A 21,885-nucleotide genomic window follows, 5' to 3' on the forward strand; every position below is an offset into this window, starting at 1 on the left:
TGCCCTCCGATCTGACCTCCCATCTGCAAATGAAAAAGCAATCCATTTTCGCATTTGCTGGAGTCACCATGATGTCTATCACTGGTTTGCCCCACCTTGCTTGCAGCAAGACAAAGGCTTCCACCGATAACTCCCATTCCCCCGGATCCAGACGCTGTCTGCTGAGGAAGTCTGCCTGCACATTGTCCACTCCAGCCACATGATAAGCAGCTAGCCTCACCAGATGTTTCTCGGCCTACATGAACAGCTCCTGTGTGTCCAGCATCACTAGATGCCTCTTCGTTTCGCCTTGATGATTAATGTACGCTACAGTCGTCACATCGCATGAGAATACTCGCACCGACTTGTCCCGAATGAGCGGAAGAAACACCAACAAGGCCTTGCGCACTGCCCTGGTTTCCAGTAGATTGATTGACCAAGCCACCTCCTCCAACAGCCACCGTCCCTGGGCCAACTTCCCTTGACAAATTGCCCCCTATCCAGAGAGGCTGGCATCCATGGTTACCAGTACCTAGTTGGGTATTTCCAGATCCATTCCCTTCTCCAGTCTGTGCCATGACAGCTACCACAAAAGACTGGGCCCGGCATCCTCTGGCAATGGTAAAGGAAGCTGAAATTCCTCCGACAGTGGATTCCAGTGAGATAACAGAGCCTCCTGCAGAGGACGCATGTAAGCAAAAGCCCATGGCATTAAATCCAGCATAGAAGCCATGGACCCCAGGACCTGCAGGTAATCCCAAACCTTGGGCACTGACAGGCTCAGTAACCGAAGAATCTGAAACTGCAGCTTGAGGATTCTCTCCAAAGTCGTGAACACTTTCCCTAGCCGTTTATCAAAGCGTGTGCCCAGATACTCCAAAGACTGGGTCAGCTTCAGATGACTCTTTGCGAGGTTTGTCACCCAGCCCCAGAAGCTGAAGTACACACTGGACTGAGTGACCACACTCTACCTCCGACTTTGCTCATATTAGCCAATCGTCCAGGGACGGGTGGACCTGGACACCCTCCTTCCTGAGTGCTGCCGCCACTACAACCATCCTTAGCTAAGAAGTAAGTACAGATCAACAACCAAAGGCAATGCAGGGATGGGAGCCAGTCTGTTGAAGTCTCCCTGATCCCAAGCAACTGCAGACCTCATCTCTGGCTGCTCTTTGGCAGTGGGGAATCTCTACTCTCCATACCTCTCTGAATCATCTTCAGTCTGCTCTAGCAGGCTGCATGTAGATGACTTTTTTTTTTTAACTGTCATACCTAAAAAAGCTATTTGAGTGCCTTTTAAGTGGAGTGAGGAAGCAAGTAATAGGCCCTAAGTAATCTCTTGTGGAGTGATTAGTGTCACTTCACCTAACATCACACAAGAATTACCAGTACACTATGTACTCTCTGGGTCTGGCCCTGCAGCTGCACATTTATGCTCTCTAGAGATAAACAAAACCTAGTACTTTATGAACTTTTCAAGTAGGCTACTGACTAAAGACTTATGTGATTCTAGCATTCGGTGCTAGACCCAGAGAGAAGGCACATTGTTTGGTCAAGGGTGACAGATCTTCACAATGGAAGAGGTGAATGGTTTGTTATAGCTGCCCTATGACACTAGCATAGCTATGCAAACTCTTGGTCATTAACAGAGTGAAGATATTGCTACAGCACCTCTAACCAAGCAGTTCTACATCTATTCCACCAGCCAGTGTATGGAAGTGAAGACTAGCTAGACAGTGCCTATCTCACATACATGCCCATGTACCCAAGAGTTAGCTAGGAGTATGCTCTCTGGAGAAGGTAAAACGAGCCACTTGTAAGGAGTTTCCTCCTTTGCTCTTGCTGTCTTTGGGAGCACACAATTAGTTTTCTGCTTTATGGTCTAGGCCCTATGGTCTTACATGTGAGAAATGTGCTTAGTTGGAAGACCAATGGCATTACGGCATGCAAGGTCATATGGGTCGAAAACCTTTTACCTAGTGAACTCTTAAGCCAAAAAAGCACAATGAAAAGACACAACCAGAAAGTGAAGTTTCAAAGTATGTGACTTTATTAAACATTTGTAGTCACCAGAATCAAAGAAAGTCAATGTCTTTGGTAATCACATTCTGCAAGGACAAAATATCAAATAGCACGTTACATTGTAACTGAAATGACCTGCACATTTAGTGGACACATATACATACATTGTTACAAATGGCAACATAACAAACAGTATTGTGATCTTATCTTTTGCAAACTCATGTTTACTGCAAAGATCCTAGAAAGTTGAAGTGCCTACTCAATAGCTACACTACAGCTCTAACATTAGAGCTGATGCCTACACAAATATGTGATGGCAAGCAAAGGCCCAGACAGTCCATGTTGAAAGAGTGCACTCAAAGAGGAAAGCCTAAGGGCCAAGCAGCAGGACTAGTACTGGAGAGCACAGCATGGAGGCAGGACTAGGACCGGAGAAGGCAGCATAGAAGCAGCAGGACCAGGACTGGAGAGTGCATCATAGAGGCATGAGCCCCAGGATGCTGGGCTTGATGGACCCTTGGTCTGACCCAGCATGGCAATTTCTTATGTTCTTAATGAAAGCAGCAGGATGAGATGAGTCAAGACACCAGCATGGAGGCAGCAGCAGAAAGAGATAAGAAGGGACACCAACAGGATCTAACTGGAGACCGCATCAAGGAAGCAGGACTACGGGCAGAGCATAACAAGTAAGCAGGAAACACAGGCAGACAGTAGACCATCCCCCATCAGCAAGCTGGCACAGGAACTCTGTAGTCAGGACAGGCCCAGCAAGCATCTTCCATGTATGCTGCACAGAAACTCTGAAACATATAGAAACATAGAAATGACGGCAGAAGAAGACCAAACGGCCCATCCAGTCTGCCTAGCAAGCTACGCACTTTATTTATTTTTATTTTTTTTATCTTTTACTCTCTCCCACCTGTTACTATTGGCTTCCAGTACCCTCCAGCCCTAATTCCCCTCCACCCCACCACCAATGTAGAGAGCAGCGCCGGATCTGCATCCAAGTGAACATCCAGCTCAATTAGGGGTAGAAACCGCTGCAATAAGCAGGCCACACCCCTGCCCCATACTCTTACCCACCCCTGTTTTTTGTTTTTTTTTAAGATGGCAGCCCTCCATCCTTCCGCTCCGTGAAGGTGGAACACCAACCACTGGCATCCCGCTCTGTGAATGCCTCTGTGGCTACTGCCGCTCTGTGCAGTGTTTTGCTGCCTATTCACGTCCTCTAGACTTGATGGATCCACAGTGTTTATCCCACGCCCCTTTGAAGTCCTTCACAGTTTTAGACTTCACCACTTCCTCCGGAAGGGCATTCCAGGCATCCACCACCCTTTCCGTGAAGAAATACTTCCTGACATTGGTTCTTAGTCTTCCTCCCTGGAGCCTCAGCTCGTGACCTCTGGTTCTGCTGATTTTTCTCTGATGGAAAAGGTTTGTCGTAGTCTTTGGATCATTAAAGTTTTTCAAGTATCTGAAAGTCTGAATCATATCACCCCTGCTCCTCCTTTCCTCCAGGGAGTACATATTTAGATTCTTCAATCTCTCCTTGTATGTCATCTGATGAAGACCCTCCACCTTCCTGGTCGCCCTTCTCTGTACCGCTTCCATCTTATCTTTGTCTCTGTATAGATGACCGGCCTGGCTTGTTTGGACAAGTTATCTTTGAATGAAATGTTTAATCCTTTACTATTTGGGGCCTCATGGCCTTTTCCTTACCTGGGCTTTTGACTGGTTGGGGTGGCATATCTTTGGGGGGTCTACCTCTGGGCCATCCTGAGAGCCGGGGACTGCAGCAAGGCATGGAACCCTGGGAGGATAAGGATGGCACAGGTGCAGACTTTGGCAATCTTTGAATTATTTGGGTTAAGGCAGATTTCAAGTTGTAGATGTAGATTGAGATGGTGGTTAGGCCCTGTGTAAGGGCAGCTGTCTGTGCCTGCACATCTTTGATATGGATAATCTGAGCCCTCCTTAACCGCACTAGCTCTACTCATATATAATGCAGGTGGAGCCCATACTTACTCTTGATGTAGTCAAGTGTGTCAGGACAGTCCGCTCAAGTGCTGCTAGTGCTATTGTTGGTGGTGGATGAGGCGCTTTCTATGGCTCCAGTGCTGGCATGTCCAGGCTGACAGGCTCAGTTTGTTGGTGTTCAGGTGTGTCCTGCTAGTAACATGGCATGCTGGAGGTAGGTGGGAACTAGCCATCTTCCTCTCATGACAGGGGTGTTATCTCCATGAAGTTGGAGAGGTCAATGCTTTTATCGAGCTGGAGGCATGATCTAAGGGGTTGTTGTAGCTAGTGCTGTTCTGGCGGCTCCTGTTGCTGCTCCTCCTCTTCCTCATGCCATCTTGTCTGAGCATGCAGTTGTACGGTTGCACTGATAGCTGGGACTACGCTGCTGGTCCCTGGGTTTTTACAGCTGGGACCGGGGGTTTCCTGGGTAAGAGCTGTGAAAACAAAGAAGACATAAGCATAAATCACTGTTTAGCATAAGATGTGCAGTTTGCATCAATCAATGTGAGCATCTTATGCCAAAATATGTGGGCATCTGTAGCAGACTTAACATTTACAGGTAACATGAACTTACCAGCCCTGGCTCGCGTGGTGTCCAGGGCCTCATCCATCCCCTCGAAGATGTCCGATCCCAGCCATTGAATGAGGCACTCCTCCATGGACATGAGGGACTATCATGGGCAAGGGGCTCCTTGATGCTGTTTGATGTCGATACCTGTTGTGGCTCGCCAACTTGTTTTCCAGCTGGGCCTTTGTGGTAGCAGTGGGCCACTTGCTTTCCAGTCTTCTTTATTTCGCTGCGTCGGGATATGGCCTGGGCAATGGTGAGCCACATTTGGCCCTTAGCTGCCCTGGATGTCATCATTGCATGGCTCCCAAAAAGCATGTTGTAATTCTTGAGGATCCCAGCGATAAGCATCTCATTGTCCTTGACGCTGAACTTGTATGTGCGAAGACAAGTCCAACCTGCTGCCTGGCTGCCAGATGAGTGGGTTGCCACTTCCATTTCTAGAGAGGTGGTGTCACTTGCCTGACTCTCGCTCCCACTCCCCGCTCCCGTCCCTCCCCCTCCTGCATCTGGCCTACCAATTCCCCCGCCCTCTCTGTCTAACCCTAATCTGCTGTCCTTCCCCCGCCACACTTGCCTGCCTATCCCCTTTCACCTCCCGCCTCCTCTTATTGCTTCCCTCCTCCCTATCTCTTAGCCTGTCTCTACTCCTATTCCTCCTACCACTCTTGCCTTCCTCCTCGCTCTCCTCTCCCCATGCTTTCCACGCTCCATCCTCTTCAGCTCCGCAAACCTCCACCACTCCTTCACCACCACCACACAAAGACAAACTGACAAACAGGATAAACTAACAAAAAGTTCCAGACACAGATATAGACAAGAGACACAGGTAAAGGTAAACAGAGGAAAACACAAAACAAGACAACTCACGCAGAAATCGTAAAGAACCTCCACTAAACTATAACCAACTAAGGACTCATCTCCTCTCCCACACCTGACACACCCTCAAGAGGCACAGCTGCAGGAAGCCAGTATATATAAACAAAGAAAATTATGTACCAGATGTAAAATGACATGCGATGTGATGAAGTGTTGCAAGTTGTGAAACCTACCTATGCGAATCAGTATATCAGTAATTTCCCTAACCATGCCAAATTTTTTTTTTTTTAATTGCAGACATATTTCTGCTTTATTTATATTATTTTGATGAATCTAGGCGTTAGATTGTAAGCCCTCTACGCACTGGGAAATACCATCAGAACCTGAACGTAATCTGCTTTGAAGTGCCAAAAGGCAGAATAAAAATCAAACAAATAAATAAATGTTAATTCGCAACCAGTAAAACTATTAGGGGAGTACATTTGCAAGCTAATGCAATATCAGCATGCGCTAAACGGACGCTCATGATTGACTGCCCACTCCCTTAACACGTGCCAATCCACCTCTCCCGGGTGCCAGATTTAAATTGGGTGCCACGGTAAAAAGGAGGCGCTAGGGGAAATTGTGCGCCTCTGGCACCTCCTTGGCAGTGGGCACCTGGGAAAGGTGGCTGTCAGCTGGTTAGGGAAACGGACACTCATTTATAGAGTGTCTGTTTTCCTAATCTGTGCACAGCCACAGGTTAGGAAAATGGACACTTGTTAGTTGAGCATCCCTTTTCCTAATCTGACCGCCAGCACCCCTTTTTTTTTTTTTGGGGGGGGGGTGCATTTCTAATTTTTTAGTTCCTCTGACTTAATATCGCCAAGATGCTCGGGGCAGGCGTTAATTTTGGTGAGTAAAAATATGCGCGTCTGGCACATTTATTTTTTGCATCGGGGGAATAGATAATAGCCTCATCAACATGCATTTACATGTGCATTTACAAATATAATAATTTCTCATGCCAAACCCTCAGTTCAAGATGCTGAATAAGGTGGCTATAATTGATATCTTCTACTTTTTTTTACTTGCAATGAACTATTTCCTTGGCTAAATGGCTGATGGTATAATCATTAGCAATATCAGGGAGGTGAACAGTCAGAGATGATGAACAGTCAGATGAAGAGTATTCAGGTAAACAAATGTTAGATGATGGAAGAAAACAACAAAGTTAAACATAGGCTATTAACTTAACGCTTGTATTTTTACTTCTCTTTGCCAATATGAGGAGTTACCTGTTGGAGATGGTTCTATAGCATATGCCCCTTCACTCCCAGGTTTCTGATACACAGCTTCTGTTGACTCAAATACTGAAACACAAGAATAATGTATAGAATATAACCCACCAAATTAATTGAATGCCATAATTTAATCATTACGTCAATATGAAATTTTAAACAGAATTTCTAATATCTTCTAAAAGCAGCAAAACAAATCCATCCAGATAAAATATTTTGTAGTTAATATAGTTAATTAATTCTAAATACAGGAGCTCTCAGCTGTCCAAGTATCATAAACAGGTCTAGTTTTCAGAATTACCAAACTATGCAAATTAGCCTCTCTCAAAGCATGTTTAAAAACATTATGTGCACATTGCTGAAAATGTAATATGAACACTAAAACCTAATTAATGGGCATGCACAGGGAAAGCAAAATACCTGCAAGCACTGTAAACTCATCTTCATAGGGAAACATCTCTCCTTTGAAAATCTTGCCAGTGCACAAAGCATGGGTACAAAGTACCCATGTACTTCATGACTGCATTGAAGCAAGCATAGAGAAAGTGCTGAAAAGTATGAGGTGAATTTTCAAAACATTTACATGCATACAATCATCATATATGCATGTAAGCAGCCTGTATTCACACAATCGCTATTTTATAAAAGTCGAAAGTATGCGCTTACTTTGTGTTTCGCATGCATATATAGCTGCAGAAAAAAAAGGGGCGATCTAGAGGTGCTCTGTGGTATGGGTAACAGTTACGCGCATACGTTGATATTTTAAAAGACGCTTACACACATACATTTGGAAACTTACTTGTGTAATTTTACATCGGCTAATTATCTTGCATTTGATATTAGATTTGTTTATTGTGTATTAATGGCAGGTGGGTGGTCTGAGTGAATGGGGGAGTTTTGGGTAAAGAATCAGAAGGGTCTCATGATCTGGAGAAGGATTTGAATGAACTGGTAGAATAATTGGTAAACTAGTAATGTCAATTATGTGCACGTTTTAAAATATCTCAACTTACGTGCATAAATCTGATTTTATGTGACTAAGTCTCACTTTATTTTCACATGTAAAACATACGTGTGTATATTTTTTAAATAGAAAGGAAAATTATGCGTATTCAGTGAATTGAAATACTTTCAATGCATTGTATGTATTCATGTGTAAGCATACAATTGCACATAAGTTGTGAGGTAGATATACATGTATTTTATAATACATGCATATGTGATTTGCATGGATTATACAATACTATTCTAGATCTATTCGCAGATATATATATATACACACACACACATGCCACCACGCACAGTTGTTTTAAAGTTATCCTCCCTGAGAGGTGATTTAAAAATGTGATTTCAATGCATACTTTGCTTCTCCAGCCCCTCTGCCCTTTTTTTATTTGTGCAAAAGTACACAAGCTCTGAATGGCACCTGTACTGTCACACACACAAAAAGAGGGCAACAATTAAAACAATTTTATGCTGGTAAATATGTACTGACCTACCTAAATCATAATTTGATTACTGCCCCCTCCATTTTAGTGTATTCCTGTTAAAAAAAACCCAAAATAAAATAAAAATAAACAAACACAACAACAAGAGCACACTATTACAGGCTGATGCAGTATCACATAAAAAAGGTGCATCCAAACTGGGCGCACGTTTTTTTTTGTTTTTTTTTTAATTTATAGTTTATTGAAATTTTTACAAATTATAAAATATGCAAAAAATCAGGAAACAATTTGCAATCAACATAACAATAGTACATCAAATAATTCCAAAAGTAATTACTTCTAAGATGCAAATCCAATAGTCCCCAAGATGGGAGGACCTAAATAGGAAATACTTAACTAGTAAATGTTATATAATATAATAGCATTTTGCTGGGCTATCATTTTTAAATGCAGTTCTTTAACAACTCAGACCTTTTCCTTATCTGTCAAAAATACTTCCAGGTGTGTAGGATCCTGAAAGATAAATTTATGATTTTGATAAATCACCAGGCATTTACAGGGGAATTTAAGAAAATATGTTGCCCCTAGGGACAATACTCGAGCTTTCAAGGAAAGAAATTGTTTCCTCCTGTATTGTGTTGATCGTGACACATCCGGAAATACTTGGACTTTATACCCACAAAATAGAACTTCCCTATTTTTAAAGTATTTCTGCAATATATTAACCTTATCATTTTCTTTACAAAAAGTTACTAAAAGAGTAGCTCTTTGTGGGATGTCGTCAATAGATGACTCCAAGAAGGAGGTTAAATTGGGGGACTCTTGCTGTATACTGTCCATCCCACCCTCTCCTTCCTGTCTCTTAAGCTTAGAGGTCATTACATAATAAATTTTGGATATGGACTTATCATCTACATCAAGTATAGCCAAATTCTCTTTAAGATATTTTTTTAGTAACTCAATAGCAGAGAGAAGTCTCGTCATGGGGAAATTTAAGAACCTTAAGTTCTTAACCCTGTTCTCATTTTCCAAGTTCTCTATCTGCCTTTGGGTACTCAAACTATCTTTGATAAAGGAATTATTTGCTATCTGTAGTTTAGTTATTTGATCTGTAGTGATCTTTCCTGTCTCCTCCAATTGTTTTAAACGGTTATCACATTTATGTAAATCATTTTTCATTTCGACATTCCCTTTCTTAGTTTGCAACATAAAGCCTGTCATAATCTTCTGAAGGTCATTTATAGCCTTCCACACATCAGTCAGGGTTATATTCTGCGGGTCTAAGGGTGCAGAACTAAGTATCTGTAGTCCTGCTTCTCCACTTAGAAACGCGTCGTTGGTACTATCTTCCTCTAGAGGAGGAAGGTCAGCAATTGGGAGGACTTTCAGCTGGGAAGCCTCTCAACCGAGAGGCCGGCAGAGGAGGGCAGTTTTTGAGGCTTGATTTACAGCTTGAGCCGTTCCATCGCTGCCCCGAAACCACGCCCCCGGAGTGACGTCATCAGAAGGGGTCGGGACGCTGAGATAAATTCGGGCCACCTGCAGTGAGTAACCGGAGGACTTTCAGCTGGGAAGCCTCTCAACCGAGAGGCCGGCAGAGGAGGGCAGTTTTTGAGGCTTGATTTACAGCTTGAGCCGTTCCATCGCTGCCCCGAAACCACGCCCCCGGAGTGACGTCATCAGAAGGGGTCGGGACGCTGAGATAAATTCGGGCCACCTGCAGTGAGTAACCAGAGGACTTTCAGCTGGGAAGCCTCTCAACCGAGAGGCCGGCAGAGGAGGGCAGTTTTTGAGGCTTGATTTACAGCTTGAGCCGTTCCATCGCTGCCCCGAAACCACACCCCCGGAGTGACATCATCAGAAGGGGTCGGGACGCTGAGATAAATTCGGGCCACCTGCGGCGCGCAGCCGCCGGCGCGCGCCAAAGCCGCGCACCAAAGGGGCGCGCCCCTGGATGAAAATTTCCTTTTGGTAGTTTCTCCTACATTTATGGGTAGGAAACGAAAATCAAAAGTGTGGACATCTTCACCTGCAGCTATGGAAAGTAGGGGACCAATGGATCAGCATGTAGTACGTCGGGTAAGTCAAGCAGCCCGTAGTACTATACCTGATATTTCATTTTCCTCAGGAGCCTCTGAAAGCCCCAGCCAGCAGTTTCAAGCTCAAGACCATATAGACGTGGGGTTACCCAATTCATCAAGTTCAGAGGTAGTAGAAACGTTTTTTTTTTTTAATGTGTGTACATCCACCTCACCTGGGTGCTCGATGCAATAGGCAAATGAGCTGCTGCGCTAAAAGGGACGTGCAATGGGCAATTTGTGCGTCTCTAGCGCTCTGCATCGGGCGCCCAGGAGGCGTGGCTATGTGCCCACAACAGCCTGGCCAGAGCCCCCTTCCCATCCCCAATAGGGCTGTTCTCGATTGGTCCTTTTCACTGAATGGACCAATAGGCAGTAAGTGAAGGAGTGAGTAAATTAATATTAAGTGCCCGACATTTAATATTAATTTATTCACTTCTTCACTTACTGCTGACAGGGGTTCCATTGGGCCAGACCCTGGGGATGCTGCTTTCTGTCTCTCCCCCTATGAGGAACCACAGAAAGCAGGAATTTTTTTTTGTTGAGCCCTTGAGTGTGGCATGCTTTAATAACAGCTCCCAGGTAGGCATTACATTTGTAGTGTTAAAATGGGTGCCTCGGCCGAGCGACTATTTTTGATGTCGCAGGTTAATAGCTAAGAGCCTCATCTATATGGAATTTGCATGTTATGAGTGCTATTATTTATGCACTCCAATGGATGCATGTTTTGGACGCATCATGGGTTATTTTAGCGTGTCCAAAATGAGCGTCCAATAAAGTGTTACCTGGTGCACTAACCTGAGAGCACTATATATGCTATTTCATGTTTATTTTATATTATTTTATGTTTATTATTAATATAACTTTCTTTATATAATATTATTTCCCTTGTTAGTTGCATCCACTACACTTCTCTTGTTATGCCGTTGCCCTGTATACCTCCGTTTCTTCCACCACCCCCCCCCCCACCCCGTTCTATTTCTCTTAGTTCCATGTAAACCGATATGATGTACCCACGAATGTCGGTATAAAAAAAGTTGCTAAATAAATAAATATTGCATTGGCCTGTTAATGTGTAAGCGAAACCAAGAAACTGTAGCCTCTAGGAGTTAAATAGAATTTACATACTAAAATGAGCATGTTCTGTCTGCTTTTCCTCATGGTTCAGCCTCCTCGCTGGAAACTTGTATAGAAGTAAACCTGGCAAGCGTTCCAGGGATTGAATTCCACAGCCACAGCTTCCAGAGGTGGCTCATCTGCATACTGCTCCCAGCTTCCCCCGGGAGAGGAGTCCAGAGGTCACCTCAAGCGTTCCAAGGATTGAATTCCACAGCCCCAGCTTCCAGAGGCCCCGCACCCTTTGCAGTAGAAGAGGACCGGAAGGCTCATCTGCATACTGCTCCCAGCATACCCCGGGAGACGAATCCAGAGGTCACTGCAAGCGTTCCAGAGATTGAATCCCACAGCCCCAGCTTCCAGAGGCCCCGCACCCTTTGCAGTAGAAGAGGACCTGAAGGCTCATCTGCATACTGCTCCCAGCATCCCCCAGAAGAGGAGTCCAGAGGTAACCGCAAACGATCCAGGGATTGAATTCCACAGCCCCAGCTTCCAGAGGCCCCACACCCTTTGCAGAAGAAGAGGACCAGAAGTGTGCGCGCCTAATGGCGCGTGAATCCCAAACCCTTCAATTATTTGAGTGAAGATCAATTTAATGGTGGTTAAATAGGATTAGTAAGTATAGCTTTGGGAAATCTTTGGAATTATAAATTTTGGAGAAAGGTGAAATAGTGGGATATATTCTTAGAGTTTGTGTGTGTCTGAGGTATTAAGCAAGCCAGAAATAGTTAATTCTAGTGTCTGTCTTTCCTACCCACTCAACCCTTGATTTTTCAGCAAGAAACACTTTCTCATTAAAAATCAATGAGGCTCTTATCTAAATCAGACTATTGAACCACCCCTTACTGAAAGTTTAATCATCCTGTTGTAGGACACTAGCTGATTAATTAGTAAATTCACCAGTAAATTTAAAGTACTCTAATTCCAACTCCATTAGTATCCTAAACTTAACTAGGAACTCAATAAAATTAAGATGAAGGCAGCAGTCCAGCAGCAAGAGTGGGGCTTTCCAGTCTTTTGTATTGAGTGTCACATGTATGATTTTTTTTACCTGCCCGTGAAAGATTGTATGTGTGTACTCGGTGAAAAGAGCTCCTAGCTCTCAGGGAAAGCAGAGTTGCTTACCTGTAACAGGTGTTCACAGGTTAGCAAGATGTTAGTCCTCACATATGGGTGACATCATCAGGATGGAGCCCAATCACGGAACACTTTTGAAAGTTTCTAGAACTTTGACTGGCACCTACTGGGCATGCCCAGCAATGCACTGACCCTGCATCCAGCAGGTGCCCCCCTTCAGTCTTGTATTATAGTAAAAGTACGTGCAAAAAATAAAATAAGAAAATGTAAACAAACCCAACTCTGCGGGGTGGCGGCTGGGTTTCGTGAGGACTAACATCCTGCTGTTCTGTGAGCACACCTGTTACAGGTAAGCAACTCTGCTTTCTCACAGGACAAGCAGGATGGTAGTCCTCACATATGGGTGAGTACAGAGTTGAGGATGCACGAGCAAAGCACCAAATGCACCCAAAGACGTGCAACAGGCACAACAGGGGTGGAATTTGGTTAGGAGGGCATCCTGAACACTGAAAGAGTCGGTGGAAGGAATTTGGGAAGTTAAGCTGAAAACAGGTTGCGTAGAATAGACTGGCCAAAGATGGAATCCTATCTGCCAGCCTTATCTAAGCAATAATGGGCTGCGAAAGTATGGAGGGAACTCCAGGTAGCAGCCTTACAAATATCAGCAAGCGGCACCGAACGGACGTGCGCTACTGATATCGCCATGGCCCTGACAGAGTGCGCTTTTAAACGGTCTTGTAGTGGAACGCCTGCTTGCTGGTAGCAAAAAGAAATGCATTCCACCAACCAGGAGGAGAGGGTCTGCTTTCCCACAGGATTTCCCAATTTGGTGGTATCAAAAGAAACAAATTGAGTGGATTTCCTGTGGGCCGACGTGCAGTCCAGATAGAAAGCTAGAACACGTTTGCAGTCCAAGGAATGCAGAGCCTGTTCTCCAGGGTTCGAATGGGGCCTGGGAAAAAAGGTAGGTAGGATAATAGATTGGTTAATATGAAATTCAGACACTACCTTTGGCAAAACTTTAGGGTAAGTGTAAAGCACTACCCTATCATGCAGAATTTTAGTGTAAGGCGAGTAGGTAACTAATGCCTGTAATTCACTAACTCTGCAAGCAGACGTGATCGCAAGAAGAAAAACTACCTTTCAGGTGAGATAGCGGAGATCACAGGAGTGGAGAGGCTCAAACGGAGGGTTCATGAGCTGTCACAGAACCACATTAAGGTCCCAAGCAGGGCGCAGTGGAGGTTTTAAATGGAGCAAACCTCTCATGAAACGTGATACTAAGGGTTGCGTGGAAATGGAAACATTACTTATACCCTTATGGTACGCAGACACTGCATTAACATGCACCCTGATAGAGGAAGTTCTTAGGCCTAACTCTGACAGGTGCCAGAGATAGTCCAGGAATCTCGCAGTAGAATAAGTGAAGGGGTCTATGGACATGGAAGAGCACCAAACCGTAAACCTCTTCCATTTAGAGCAATAAGACCTTCTCGTTGAAGGCTTTCGTGAAGCCATCAGGACTCGGGATACCGACTCAGAAAGGTTAAAATGTTGGAGTATTAACCTTTCAACATCCAGGCGGTCAGAGACAGAGCTTGTAGGTTGGGGTGTCGCAGATGCCCTTCATTCTGTGTGATTAGAAGGGGATTCTTCCCCAGAGGAATGTGTCAGCGTACTGATAGGTCCTGGAACATTGGAAACCATACCTGGCGTGGCCAGTGGGGAGCTAACAGAATCATTAATCCCTTGTCCTGCCAGAGCTTCACGAGAGTCTTTGAAATGAGAGGAAGTGGAGGGTATGCATAAAGGAGACCGCTGGCCCAGGAGAGGGCGAAGGCATCTCTTGGTTGCGAGTGGTGACTGCAAATGAGAGAGCAGAAGTTGTCTACTTTGTGGTTGTGGACTGACACAAAGAGCCCTATGCGAGGGTTATCCCAACATTGGAATATCATGACTGCTACCGTGGGGTTGAGAGACCAAGCGTGCGGATGAAAATTGCGACTCAGCTTGTCTGCCAACACATTGTACACTCCTGGCAAGTAGGTTGCTTTAAGGGAAATCGAGCAGGAAAGGGCCCATGCCCATATCTGTGCAGTTTCCTGACACAGGACGTAGGAGCCCGTTCCCCCTTGTTTGTTGATGTACTGCATCGCAACCTGATTGTTGGTTTGAATCAGGATGGCTTTGTTTGATAGGCAGTCTTGAAAGGCCTCGAGGGCATATCTGATCGTCTATAGCTCCAGGAAATTTATTTGGTGTTTGGCTTCCTCTGGAGACCAGGTTCCCTGAGTCTGCAGGTTGCCTCTATGTGCACCCCACCCGAGGTTGGATGCATCTGTTGTTAAAGTAATTTGAGGATCTGGAGCCTGAAATGGAAGGCCTTGAATGAGATTGGAGTGGTGCATCCACCAGGCTAGTGCATCCTGGTGCATCCACCAGGCTAGTAACCTGGACAATGCTGGACATTGGCTGATAAGCTTGAATCCACTGGCACTTTAAGGTCCACTGCATTACTCATGGTGAAGCGAGCCATTGGAGTGACACGATATTCCAACGTTGGGATTACCCGCAAAAGCGTGATCCTGGGGGAGGAATGCTTTCGCCTGTACAGTGTTTAGGTTAACCCCTATAAAGGATAGGGTTTGGGATGGAACTATGTTGGATTTGGGATAGTTGATTAGAAACCCCAAGGAAATCAGGGTGTTGATAGTGAGATGCAGGGAGATTAGTGCGCCCTGCTGAGTCAGAGCCCTTATCAACCAATCGTCAAGATAAGGGTCGACATGGACACCCCGATTCCTGAGGAAGGCTGCAACCACCACCAGGCACTTGGTGAATACTCATGGAGCGGACGCCAGGCCGAATGTAATACATGGTACTGGAAATGATGGGGGCCGACAAGGAATCGCAAGTATTTGCAATGAGATGGAGTAATTGAGATGTGTGTGTAAGTGTCCTGGAGATCTAGAGAGCATAGCCAATCTCCTCTTTGTAGAAGAGGAAGTAGATCCTAAGGTTACCATTTTGAATTTTTCTTTCTGTAAAAATGTGTTTAGGGCGCGGAGGTCCAGTATTGGATGTACACCACCTGACGTTTTTGGTATTAGAAAATACTGGGAATAAAGCCCTTGCCCCTGCTGGGAGAGGGGCCCTGGTTCTATTGCTCGGGACTTGAGGAGGAGTGAGACCTCCTGTTCGAGCGTGGGAGAGTGGTCGGACGTTCCCCATGTCAGCCGAGGCGGAAAGTCCGCTGGAACAGTCAGGACATTTAGGTGGTAACCCTGAGTGACTAATGCCAGTACCCACTGGTCTGTGGTGACTGTATGCCAAGCGCTGTTGAAGTGGCAGAGCCGACCTCCGACCGGTATGGATGGAAGAGGAGGATGGCTTACACTTTCTAGGAAGGAGTCAGAACCCTGATGCTGGTCCAGGCTGAGAAGCTGGCTGAGACATTTGAGGCAGAGTCTGCCTGGATTGACCTTTTTGGTAAGGTCTAGAAGGGCGTCCTCTAGAAGCCAGAGGATAAAACTTCCTTGGCTTGTAGGCCGGCCCCTTAGAGTCACGTCAAAGTTCTCTTAGGGGCAGACGGAAACTCAGACGGAACAGAAGAAAGCTGGTGCAGAGTTTCATGGTGATCCTTCAACTGCGCCAGAGTCTCTCGGATCTTTTCCCCAAAGAGATTATCGCCCACAGGGTAGATCAGCTAACCTGTCTTGGACTTCTGGTCTTAAGTCCGATGATTTGAGCCAGGCCCATCTTCTGGCACTAATTCCCGCTGCAGACACTCTAGAGGCCGTGTCAAAGATATCATATGCAGCGCGGACCTCGTGCTTTCTTGCATCTAGACCTTTCTGAGCCAGAGCATGAAATTGAGTCTGGAGTTGTTCTGGTAAAGAATCCGAGAAGTCCTGGATCCTTTTAAAAAGGTCTGTTATACTGTGTCATGTATAACTGGTAAGATGCTATGCGAGATATGAGCATGGAGCCATGGAAGACACGCCTGCCAAAAGCATCCAGGGATTTTTGTTCCTTCCCTGGAGATATGGAGGAATGAAGTTTTGAATGTCGTGCTTTCTTCTGGGCTGATTCAACAACCACAGAGTGATGATCCAACTGTGATTTTTGGAACCCCAGAGCTGACTGCACCAGATAGGTGGCATCTGTCTTGCGGTTGATCGGTGGGACTGAACATGGGTGTTCCCAGTTTCTCTTCAGGAGATCAAGCAGGATTTCATGAATGGGTATGGACATGATTTCCTTAGAGGCATCTAGAAATTGGAGTACTTCCAGCATCTTATGCCTAGAGTCCTCTTCCGTCTGAAGCTGAAAAGGAATGATTTCAGACATTTCCTTGATGAAATTAATAAAAGACAGATCTTCTGGTGGAGAGTGACTTTTTCATCTGGGGGAGAGGGCTCTGATGGTAGATCATCCGAATCCTGGGACGAAGGATCATCCGAATCCTAGGACCAAGGATTGTAGGGCTGATCTCCAGCACCTAGTGGGTCTCCAGCAGGGAGAAATGGTGCTAATCCTGAAGGACGAGGCCGAGACATCGACGGCGGAACTGATGGGACCAGTGACCGGACGAGTTGGTGGTAAAATTCCAGATGGTGGAATGGGTAACGGTGAAGGTGGAATCGCAGATCCCGGCACCACTGAAGGTGGGGAATGCTTTGGTGACCTAGTCACAGAAGAGGATGAGGCCTTTTCTGGATGGGGCTTCTTTGTCGGTGGCTCTGTCGACGTCAATGCCCAGGACGTGCTTGGATCAACGGACTGAGCCTTCTGATGCCGGTGTCGACGCTTTTCATGATGTTCTCCTCGGTCCTTTTCTTGAGGAGGAAAGGAGGCAATCAACACCTTTGGAATCGTCGACGCCAGTCGAACAGCAGCGGTGTCCCAGTACTGGCGAGAAGTCGATGGCACCGGCTCGGATGACGTCGAAGCTTATGGCTCTTAGGTGTCATATGGGCACATTTGGTGCAAGTAAGGACATCGTGGCCAGACCCCAAACACATAACACAGACCCCTTGCGGGTCAGTGATGGACATTGTGCGGGTGATGGCCGATAGGCCCCAAAGGGATAACTTGATGGGAATCGACCGCAACAAGGGTAAAACCTTACCTTTCGACCGCGGAGTATAGATATCGATAGGGAGGCCCCTATGGGGTAGAATGTTTTGAAAATTTTTGAATGAAGTTCCATGAGGATTCCTGTCACGAACCACCAGAGAGTTCCTTAACCCACGTGACTACTGCTGTGCGGAAAAAAAGAAGACTGAAGGGGGACCCCTGCTAAATGCAGGGTCAGTGCATTGCTGGGCATGCCCAGTAGATGCCAGTCAAAGTTCTAGAAACTTTGACAAAAGTGTTCCGTGATTGGGCTCCATCCTGATAATGTCACCCATCCTGCTTGTCCTGTGAGAAAGAGTCTGATCTCTGGAGGCTAGAGTAGCAGACTTGGAGGAGCTGAGGCAGGCAGAGGTACATTGATGAGACTTTCAGGGACATAGTAGCCAAGTCCCAAATCCAGTTTGGCAGCCCCACTACTACCTTGGATCAGAAAGGTCTCCCAGTAGGAGAACATCACCCTCGTGTAGCAGAAAGTGATCCTGTAGCAAGGACCTGCTCTCCAAGTGATGTACTGTCCTCTCACACGGAGGACAAGTCTCCAGGGCTACTGCCCAGTAGGGAAAGGTTAGGCCACCCATCATAGTTGGTGAGTCAATTAGAAATGTAGATAGCAGAGTGGCTAGTGGACGTGAGGACCGCCTGGTTACTTGCCTGCCTGGTGCAAAGGTGGCAGACCTCACACATCACCTAGATAGGATTATAGATAGTGCTGGGGAGGAACCGGCTGTCATGGTACATGTGGACACCAACGACATAGTAAAATGAGGGAGAGACGTTCTGGAAGCCAAATTTAGGATTTTAGGTAGAAAGCTGAAATCTAGAACCTTCACGGTGGCATTCTCTGAAATGCTTCCTGTTCCACGTGCAGGTCCGCAGAGGCAGGCAGAGTTTCAATACGTGGATGAGACGATGGTGCAGGGAAGAGGGATTCAGTTTTGTAAGGAACTGGGGAAACATTTGGGGAAGGGGGAGACTTTTCCGAAAGGATGGGCTCCACCTTAACCAGAGTGGAACCACGCTGCTGGCACTAACTTTTAAAAAGGAGATAGAGCAGCTTTTAAACTAGAACAAGGGGGAAGGCCAACAGTCACTCAGCAGTGCAAGGTTCGGAGAAATGTATCCTTGAAGGATAGTAATGAAACAGGAGAGTTAGAGCATCTCAACAGAGAGGTTCCAATAAAAGCAAATGTAGTCCATGTGCATATATGTAAAGTCACCTGAGCTAAAGATTTCCAAATTCCAAATTATCCCTAAGAACTGAAAAGCAGGTTATTAATACAAACTAAAAACAAATGCCAGAAGTCTAAGCAGTAAATGATGAGATTGATATAATTGGCATCACAGAGACCTGGTGGAAGAAGGATAACCAATGGGACAGTGCTATATCAGGGTACAAATTGTATCGCAATGATAGGGAGGATCAACTTGGTGGGGGTGTGGCAATTTCTGTCCGGGAGGGTATAGAGTCCAACAGGATAAATGTCATACAAGAGACTAAATACTCAGTAGAATCTATATGGGTAGAAATCCCATGTGGGTTAGGTAAGAGTATAGTGATAGGAGTATACTACCGTCCACCTGGACAAAATGGTCAGACAGATGATGAAATTCTAAGAGAAATCAGGGAAGCTAACCAATTTGGCAGTGCAATAATAATGGGAGATTTCAATTACTGGATTGACTGGATAAATGTAGAATCAGGTCATGCTAGAGACAAAGTTCCTGGATGTCATAAATGAGTGCTTCATGGAGCAACTGGTTCAGGAACCAATGAGAGAGGGAGCTATTTTAGATTTAATTCTTAGTGGAACACAGGATTTGGTGAGAGGTAACAGTGGTGGGGCCACTTGGCATTAGTGATCATAACATGATCAAATTTAAACTAATAACTGGAAGGGGGACAATAAGTAAATCTACAGCTATAACACTAAATTTTCAAAAGGGAAACTTTGATAACATGAGGAAAATAGTTAGAAAAAAAACTGAAAGGTGCACCTGCAAAGGATAAAAAAGTGTTCAACAGGCATGGACATTGTTTAAAAATATAATCCTAGACTGGCAGTCCAGATGTATTCCACGCATTAAGAAAGGTGGAAGGAAGGCAAAACAATTACCGGCATGGTTAAAAGGTGAGGTGAAAGAGGCTATTTTAGCAAAAAAAATCCTTCAAAAATTGGAAGAAGGATCCATCTGAAGAAAATAGGAAAAAGCATAAGCATTGTCAAGTTAAGTGTAAAACATTGATAAGACAGGCAAAGAGAGAATTTGAAATGAAGTTGGCCATAGAGGCAAAAACTTTTTTTAAATATATCCGAAACAAGAAACCTGTGAGGGAGTCTGTTGGACCGTTAGTTGATCAAGATGTTAAAGGGGCACTTAGGGAAGATAAGGCCATTGCAGAAAGACTAAATGAATTCTTTGCTTCCATGTTTACTAATGAGGATGTTGGGGAGATACCAGTTCCGGAGATGGTTTTCAAGGGTGATGAGTCAGAAGAACTGAACCAAATCACTGTGAACCTGGAAGATGTAATAGGCCAGATTGACAAACTAAAGCATAGCAGATCACCTTGACTGGATGGTATGCATCCTAGGGTACTGAGGGAACTAAAAAATGAAATTTCTGATATATTACTTACATTTTGTAACATCATTAAAATCATCCATTGTACCTGAAGACTAAAGGGTGGCCAATGTAACCCCAATATTTAAAAAGGGTTCTGGGGCAATCCTGGAAACTGTAGACCAGTGATCCTGACCAGTGCCGGGAAAATAGTGAAAACTATTCTAACGATCAAAATCGTAGATCATGTAGAAAGACATGGTTTAATGGAACACAGTCAACATGGATTTACTCAAAGGAAGTCTTGCCTAAAAAATCTGCTTAATTTTTTTGGAGGGGTTAATAAACATGTGGATAAAGGTGAAGCGGTAGATGTAGTGTATTTGGATTTTCAGAAGGTGTTCGACAAAGTCCCTCATGAGAGGCTTCTAAGAAAACTAAAAAGTCATGGGATAGGTGGTGTTGTCTTTTCGTGGATTACAAACTGGTTAAAAGACAGGAAACAGACAGTAGGATTAAATGGTCAATTTTCTCAGTGGAAAAGGGTAAACAGTGGAGTGCCTCAGGGATCTGTACTTGGACCGGTGCTTTTCAATATATTTATAAATGATCTGGAAAGGAATACGATGAGTGAGATTATCAAATCTGTAGATGATACAGTATTATTCAGAGTAGTTAAATCACAAGCAGATTGTGATACTTTACAGGATGACCTTGCAAGACTGGAAGATTGGGCATCCAAATGGCAGATGAAATTCAATGTGAACAAGTGGAAGATGTTGCGTACAGGGAAAAATAACCCTTGCTGTAGTTACACGATGGTAGGTTCCATATTAGGAGCTACCACCCAGGAAAAAGATCTAAGCATCATAGTGGATAATACTTTGAAATCGTCAGCTCAGTGTGCTGCGCATTCAAAAAAGTAAGCAGAATGTTAGGAATTATTAGGAAGGGAATGGTTAATAAAACAGAAAATGTCATAATGCCTCCTTATCACTCCATGGTGAGACTGCACCTTGAATATTGTATACAATTCTGGTTGCCACATCTCAAAAAAGATATAGTTGCGATGGAGAAGGTACAGAGAAGGGCAACCAAAATGATAAAGGAGATGGAACAGCTCCCTTATGAGGAAAGCCTGAAGAGGTTAGGGCTGTTCAGCTTGGAGAGGAGACGGCTGAGGCCAGATAAGATAGAGGAGTCTTTAAGATCATGAGAGACCTTGAACGAGTAGATGTGAATCATTATTTACACTTTTGGATAACAGAAGCACTAGGGGGCATTCCATGAAGTTAGCAATTAGAACATTTAAGACTAATCAGAGAAAATTCTTTCACTCAACGCACAATCAAGTTCTGGAATTTGTTGCCAGAGAATGTGGTTAGTGCAGGTAGTGTAGCTGGGTTAAAAAAATGTTTGGATAAGTTCTTGGAGAAGTCCATTATTTATTTATTTATTTATGACTTTTCTATGCTGACTTTCATAAGAAATATCAAATCGGTTTACATGGAATTCGGGAGGATTAACACGGAGGCAGAAGCAAAGTTACAATAAAAGAGGGAGAAATAACTTGGAGGTGGAAGGAGTCAGAGATAGGTTAATATAACGAGGTATAGCGGTGGGGGATGACTTGCTCGGAGATTGGTTATTTAGAGGGAGAGGGGATCATTATACAGTGGATTTTTAAACAGTGTTTATATAACAAGGAATAATATACACAGGATATGTGGATTAAATAAACCATGCTCAAATGTTGAGAATTATATACAAGGGTTATA

General features: G+C 44.7%; 1 protein-coding gene across 10 annotated transcripts in view; it reads right to left on the reverse strand.

Annotated features, from left to right (window-relative positions):
* COBLL1 (cordon-bleu WH2 repeat protein like 1) overlaps nt 1–21,885 on the reverse strand; it is a 393,951-nt gene that overhangs the window by 81,464 nt on the left and 290,602 nt on the right. For all 10 annotated transcript variants that reach the window (XM_029605630.1, XM_029605633.1, XM_029605638.1 and 7 more), the window contains one exon: nt 6,685–6,759. In XM_029605630.1, coding sequence (XP_029461490.1) covers nt 6,685–6,759 — 75 coding nt within the window. The remainder of the gene's footprint in view (nt 1–6,684; nt 6,760–21,885) is intronic.

The sequence above is a fragment of the Rhinatrema bivittatum genome, chromosome 6 (assembly GCF_901001135.1).
Source record: "Rhinatrema bivittatum chromosome 6, aRhiBiv1.1, whole genome shotgun sequence".
In the NCBI taxonomy this organism is placed as follows: Eukaryota; Metazoa; Chordata; class Amphibia; order Gymnophiona; family Rhinatrematidae; genus Rhinatrema; species Rhinatrema bivittatum.